Consider the following 7,706-nt stretch of genomic DNA (forward strand, 5'->3'; position numbering starts at 1 on the left):
TACAACGTCTAGCCCACACTGCTAGAACTGTCCTATACTTTACCGAGGTATATGACCTAACTAACTAAGTGGATCCACTAGTATATGCTAAAAAGCAATAAAGGAATCATCCGAAAAGTATGACCCTTTTCTACCTACGTTGGCTACATGGTTTATGGGGGCTGTGAGTTGTTAGAACTCTCCCCCATATCGGTGCTCAATACTACTCTAGCTCATTATATTTTAAAGAAAACATTTCCTCTTGCTCAAATTTGAGATTATTACTCAAAAGGTTTCTCTAAAAAGAGATAATACTGAAACCTGTTCATGAACTCTTTGGAAATCGGTGTTTCCTTTCATCTTAAATGTAAAAACATTTGCTCTTGGAAATACTTAGTTCCAATATATCATTTTAAAGAAAATGAACTTACCTCTACTCTCTCTCAACTCTGTACTCAAGTCATTTAAAACAAGTTTTAAAACAATTTTTAAAAGCTTTTTAAAAATGACTCGAAGAACTCTCAAGACTTGACTCTTAGATCTACCTTGAATTTGAACTTATGGATTCAAAGTTATGATTCATGTTTATGAATGATTTTTAGATTTATAGAAGTAGTTTAGAGTAGTTAGAATCAATAGGGAGTAAAGGTATACTTTAGGAGAACTTAGACAGGTAAAACAATGAAAAAAGGGTGGGGGCAGGCGACCGTGGCACATTGCTGGCGCGGGGCGCCAACCCCTAAAGTTCAGAGACCCATTTCTGGCGGACTTCTGGGGCTCCGCCCCAGACCTCCCCCAGGACTTCCCGACGAATTTTTCTACTCGTTTTCTAATCTTAATTCGACTAGAATCGAATGTTTCTTCCCCAATCACTTAGAATCCAATACTCAACGTATGTACACAATAATCTACTAAAATAAAATCCTCAAAACACTAACACTTATCTCAAGAACTCATCAAAATCCCAAAAATCAAGATTATGAAAGTTATTCCAAGAAAACTCAACAAGAACTCAAATCCTTCAACTTTAAGAATGAATTTGCACTGAAAATAACATGATTGTCGTGTGGGTGAACGAACCCAATACTATGAGAACTCACATACCTCTTAGGAATCAAACCCTTGGTGAAAATCTGCAATAAAACCTTAAGATGTTGACGAACTGTTAAATCATCTCCTCTTTTCTTTTCCTTTCTTTTCTTTAACTCTTTTATAAAACCCTAAGCGTATTTTGATTTGGGAAAACTGAACCAAATCAGTTTAGTCCCCTAATTACTTACTAAAAATACTTAAATATGAAAGGGTAAGGAAAATACGAAAATACCCTTCACATTATCGGGTAACTTTCCTTAATCGAGCAGCCCAACTTCAAACAGTCATATCTCTCGCATAGAAGCTCAAAAATTAGAAAACTTAGTGGCTTTGGAAAGAGGATTCCAAGACCTTTCATTTGATATCTTATGGGCCACCTAACTCATCATGTACTGAAAGTTATGGTCGTTTGAAGTTGACCCAAACTCATAAATTAATCATAACTTGAAAATTTTCAGATTTAGCTTATTTCCAATTTAGTTCTTTCTATTTTTAGCTCTTTCAAATATCGAGGTGTTACAATATCTCCCCCTTGGGAATATTCATCCTCGAATGAGATTACTCTAAGTAGACTAAGGGTGGTAACATCTGACACCCAACTCAAACACTCAATATGCAAAGTAACACAACATTTCAACTAAAATAAATGCCAAGAAAAGGATTAGTACCTTAATTTAGAATTTCTCCAGACTCAAGGAGTTGTGGGTATCTCTTCTTCATATCCTCCTCAGCCTCCCAAGTAGCTTCCTCAACAAACAGATTTCTCCATAAGACCTTGACTGATGCTACCTCCTTGGTTCTCAACTTGCGAACCTGACGATCTAGAATTTGAATGGGAATCTCCCCATACGGTAAGCTATACTTAATACCAATGTCTTCAGTTGGTATAATAAGTGAAGGATCGCCCATACACTTCTTCAACATAGAAATGTGAAATACGGATGGACTGCTGCTAACTCTGATGGGTAGCTCAAACTCATAAGCTACATTGCCAATCCTCTTGGATATCCTGTAAGGATCAATATACCGGGGACTAAGCTTCCCCTTCTTACCAAATCTCATAACACCCTTCATGGGTGAAACCTTCAAATAAATCCAATCATCTACTTCAAACTCTAAGTCTCTTCTCCTAACATTAGTATAGGATTTCTGACGACTATGCGCTGTTTTCAACCTTTCTTGAATAGTCTTTACCTTTTCCATAGCTTGATGAACCAAGTCTGGTCCTATCAACCCAGCCTCACCTACCTTAAACCATCCAATAGAATATCTACATCTTCTCCCATAAAAAGCCTCATAGGGAGCCATTTGGATGCATTAGAATGGTAACTATTGTTGTAAGCAAACTCTATTAAAGGTAAGTGATCATCCCAACTACCCTTGAAATCGATCACACAAGCCCTCAACATATCTTCTAAAGTTTGAATCGTATGCTTTGCTTGACCATCATTCTGAGGATGAAAAGCAGTACTCAAATTTACCTTGGAGCCCAAACCTTTTTGGAAAGACTTTCGAAATTGTGCGATGAATTACGCACCTCTATTTGAAATAATGGACACCGGAACTCCATGAAGTCTGACTATCTCCTAAATGTATAACTTGGCATAATCCTCTACTAAAAAAAAGTCTTTACCAGTAACAAATAGGTTGATTTAGTCATTCGATCTACAATTACCCATATCGAATCATGTTGTCTGCAAGACCGTGGTAAACTAGTAATAAAATCCATGTTGATTTTCTCCCACTTCCATTCCAGAAGTTCTATGTTCTGAGCCATACCACCAGGCCTCTGGTGCTTTACTTTGACTTGTTGGCAATTTGAGCACTTATCAACGAACTCTGCAATACCCCTCTTCATACTACTCAACCAATAGGCTTCTCTCAAGTCACGATAAATCTTAATGGAACCTAGATGGATAGAATAGCTGGAGCTATGCGCTTCCTCCATGATCCTCTCTTGGAGTTCATCCACCCTTGGCACATATAATCTACCTTGATACTTCAATACACCATCTCACTCTTGTTCAAAACCCATTACTTTTTGTTTATGAACATTTGCCTTCAATTCAAGAAAAATAATATCTTGGTCTTGTTTCTTTATCACTTCAGACACTAATGATGATTCAACCCCATTCATCACTACTACTCCTCCTTCATTGGAATCCATTATCCGGACTCCCAATCGTACAAGTCTGTGCACGTGTTTTACTAACTCTTTCTTTCCTTCCTCAACATGGGTGGTACTACCCATAGACAATCTGCTCAAAGCATCAGCAACAATATATAGCCTTACCTGGGTGATAGAGAATACTCATGTCATAATCCTTGAGTAACTCCAACTACCTCATATGTCTGAGATTAAGCTCTTTCTGATTGAATACATACTGAAGACTCTTTGATCGGTGAACACATCTACATGAACACCATACAAATAGTGACGCCATATTTTCAAAGCAAACACTATAACAGCCAACTCTAGATCATGGGTTGGGTAATTTCTCTCGTGAATCTTAAGTTGTTTGGAGGCATAAGCTATAACCTTGCCATTCTGCATCAATACACAACCCAGTCCAAATCTGGACGCATCACAATATACCACAACACCTTGCATATCTTCTAGTAAGGTCAATATTGGGGTAGTAGTCAACCTAGTTTTCAATTCCTGAAAGCTTTTCTCACAAGCTTCAGACCATTGAAACTTCATTGTTTTCTGAGTCAACTTAGTCAACGGGAATGAAATAGATGAGAACCCCTCGATGAACCTTTTATAATAACCAGCCAATCCCAAGAAAATCCTAATATCAGTTGGAGACGTGGGTCTAGGCCATCTCAATACTGCCTCAATCTTCTGAGTGTCAACTATAATCCCTTCACCAGAAATAATGTGGCCTAAGAATGCCACAGACTTGAGCATAAATTCACACTTGGAAAACTTAGCATACAACTCCCTATCCTTGAGAGTTTGAAGAACTACTCTGAGATGACTAACATGATCTTTCTCATTCCTCGAATAGATTAAAATGTCATCAATGAATATGATAACAAACATATCTAGATAAGGTTTGAATACTATGTTCATAAGATCCATGAATGTTGCAGGAGCATTAGTTAAACCAAATGACATAACCAGAAACTCATAATGACTATAGCGGGTTCTGAATGCTGTCTTTGGAATATCACACTTCCTTACTCTCAACTGATGATAGCAAAATAAGTGGCACCCTGAAGTTGATAAAAAAATCATCAATTCTCGAAAGAGGATACTTATTTTTGATAGTAACCTTGTTCAACTGACAGTAATTTATACACATCCTAAGAGAACCATCTTTCTTCCTCACAAATAAGATCGGAGTGCCCCAAGGTGAGACACTTAGTCGAATAAAGCCTTTCTCAAGAAGATCTTTCAACTTCTCTTTTAACTCTTTCAACTCAACTTGATCCATTCTTTGTGGCAGAATAGAGATATGATGAGTATCGAGAAGAATATCTATACTGAAGTCTATTTCAGTCTCAGGAGGGACTGTGGGAAGATCATCTAGAAAGACTTTTGGAAATTTACTCACAACTGGAACTGACTGAATAAGTGGTGTCTCAACACTAGAGTCATTAACTCAGACTAAGTGATAGATGCACCCCTTGAAAACTAACTTTTTTGCCTTAAGGTACGAAATAAAATGACCCTTAGGCACTGCTGAACTACTCATCCACTCAATAACTGTCTCATTAGGAAACTGGAACTTAACTACTCGAGTTCTACAATCAACTGAGGCATAAGAGGCATGAATCCAGTCCATACTTAAAATAACATCAAAATATACCATGTCTAACTCGACTAAGTCAACCATGGTATCCTTGTGATTGACGGAAATGGTACAATTAGGATAAACTATCTCAACTAGTATAGACTCACCAATAAGTGTAGTAACACTGAACACTCAAGAAGTTGCTCAGGAATAATATCAAAATTCATGGCAATATAAGGAGTCACAAAATAAAGACTCACTCCTGGATCTAGCAAAGCATAAACATCAAAAGTAAAGACTTTGATCATTCTAGTGATAACATCTGGTGAATTATCTTACTCTTGGTGACTGGTGATTGCATATAGACGGTTTGCCCCTTCGTCTATCTGTGAAGTAGCTCCTCTAGGTGCAACTCTGTTTGGTGGAGCCGCTGAAGAAGATTGGGCTCTATTGCCCCTATTACCATCGCCCTGCATGTTCTCAATACATTCTTTCATGAAGTGACCATTCTGACCACACTTGACGCAACCAGTAGAGCCATCGTGACACACTCTTAAGTGAGTCCTACCATACTTAGCACATGCAGGAGTCCCATTACCTCCTAGTGCCACACTACCTTGAGACTGTACAAGTATAGCTCTGAAATTCTGTGAATTCTGATTCTTGAACTCACCTCAGTTCCTTGGTGCAGGTGAACTAGTAGATGATGGAGCAGGTCCATTTTGGCTTGTGTTGAAAAGAAGACCGGCTTGCATTACTCTTCTGTTGCCCGGACTCATTTCCTATTGTCTTAGCCTTCTTATTTCGAAACTCTTCTCTATCCCTCAACTTATCTTTCTCAACCTGTTGCACATGGATCATTAGTCTTGCTATGTCCATATCTCAATAAGCATAACTGCCTTGCCCTCCTTACTTGATAGACGAGACAACCTAGAAACAAATAGACTCATCTTGCTCCTCATGTCAGCAACCATCTCGGGGGCATAATGGTAAAGTTGCGTGAAATTAAGACTGTACTCATGCACACTCATGGATTCGTGCTTAAGAGTGAGGAATTCCCTTACCTTGGCCTCTCTCAGTTCACGAGGAAAGAAACACCCCAAGAAGGCACCCTCAAACACAACCCAACTCATAATTGGTGCATCTTCAACTTTATTCTTCTTCCATTGGTCAAACCAGATTCTAGCGACACCCTTCAATTGGTATGCATCTAGTTCCACTCGCTCAACATCAGCAATATGTATAATCTCAAAAACCTTTTGTAGTTCCTCTACAAAGTTCTCCGGATCCTCAGTGACACTTGAACCGGTGAAGTTTGGAGAATTCATCCTTAAAAACTCATGGATTCTGGATGTATCAGCCACATCCTTTTGAAACTCTCTCTGCTAACCACCTTGATTGGCCACCACTTGACTTAACATCCGGATAACATCCTGGAACTCATCAGTAATGACATCTCCTTGGGGTTGCACTTCTGGTGCATTGGATACCTTTTGATCCTCAATGTTCCTCTAAGCAGGATGACCTCAAACAACTTTTCGTAGAGGCATGATTTGAAAGATACGCGCAAGCATGAGTTAGAAGGAAAATTTAATAGAGATGAACTATATCGCACGAAAAGAGTATGAAAGATGTGAGATAATTCTTAAATGTCGCAGCCTCCCAATTATAGATATGGTGCGCTTCACACCGATAACTAGGAATCTACAGACACGGCTTCATAGACACCCTAGGACTCTTGAACTTTGTGCTCTGATATCAAATTTGTCACGTCCCGAGCCTACACCCTGGGCGGGACTGACACTCTAGAACCATTGTTGGCCTCAAGCGTACCCTTGGTCTGGCTTAACTCTTAGCGGAAGATTTACTCATACTAAAAGTATTTTAAAAAGATAAACTATAACTCAAATGTCTCAAAAGATAAACTCATAAATGTTTAATGAAACATTTCAACTAGCCAAAAGAGACAACTCAAGTCTAAATATGAACAACTGAAAATGAAAAAAACTAATGAACTAGTGTCTATCTATCTATGAAGCTTGTAATACTATGAGGGATGTCGGGACAAGATCCCCGATCATCCTAACAACTGAAATAACTGAAACATAAAGAAAGGGATCCTCCGGAAGCAATGAGGCTCACCAAACAACTCTGGAGCTCAACTGGATCAACAAAGCACTGGATGTTGATCCTGGTTACCTGTATCTGCAGAAAAAAAGATGCAAGCCAAATGGAGTCAGTACATGGAATGTACAAGCATGTGAGGGAAAATCTAAACAAGACATAAGCTTGAACTGGAACTGAAGAAACACTTCCCTCTTCTCAACTCAACATTATTTCATTATAAAGCAATAGAAATAATGCAGTATAAAGAAAAGCTTTAAAACAGTAGATAGCAACTAAGTGTATTAGAAAATACAATATAAACTCTGTTCGTATACAAAAATACAAAATAGAAATTGTTGGGAGATTCTGTAACCGACAACCATCACTATGAGCTATGTGATGATACAACGTCTAGCCCACACTGTCAAAACTGTTCTATACTTTGCCGGGGTATAGGACCTAACTAACTAAGTGGATCTACTAGTCTATGCTAGAAAGCAATAAAGGAATCATCTGAAAAGTATGACCCTTTTCTACCTACGTTGGCTACATGGTTTGTGGGGTTTGTGAGTTGTTAGAACTTTCCCCCGTATCGGTGCTCAATACTACTCCCAAAATATAACTTAGATCATTATGTTTTAAAGAAAACATTTCCTCTTCCTCAACTTTGAGATTATTACTCAAAAGGTTTCTCTAAAAAGAGATAATACTGAAAACTGTTCATGAACTCTTTGGAAATCGGTGTTTCCTCTCATCTTAAATGTAAAAACATTTGCTCTTGGAAAT

At 38.3% G+C, this 7,706-nt stretch overlaps 1 protein-coding gene across 1 annotated transcript; it reads right to left on the bottom strand.

Moving 5' to 3' along the window:
• Positions 1–5,149: 5,149 nt before the first annotated feature.
• Positions 5,150–6,142, bottom strand: LOC125809052 (uncharacterized). Its single transcript, XM_049488723.1, has 2 exons — positions 5,939–6,142; positions 5,150–5,437 (listed from the first exon to the last, which is right to left on the bottom strand). Exons 1-2 carry the CDS (start codon positions 6,140–6,142, stop codon positions 5,150–5,152), a joined length of 492 nt encoding a protein of 163 aa, XP_049344680.1.
• Positions 6,143–7,706: the final 1,564 nt, after the last annotated feature.

This window comes from Solanum verrucosum, unplaced genomic scaffold (genome assembly GCF_900185275.1).
Source record: "Solanum verrucosum unplaced genomic scaffold, falcon-dt-bn FXZP01000296.1, whole genome shotgun sequence".
NCBI classification, from domain to species: Eukaryota; Viridiplantae; Streptophyta; class Magnoliopsida; order Solanales; family Solanaceae; genus Solanum; species Solanum verrucosum.

Coding starts and splice junctions, on each gene's coding strand:
- LOC125809052 (XM_049488723.1), bottom strand. CDS start 6,142: ATGAATTCTCCAAACTTCACCGGTTCAAGTGTCACTGAGGATCCGGAG. Junction 5,438..5,938: donor ATGCACCAATTATGAGTTGG/GTTGTGTTTGAG, acceptor ATACTTGTACAG/TCTCAAGGTAGTGTGGCACT.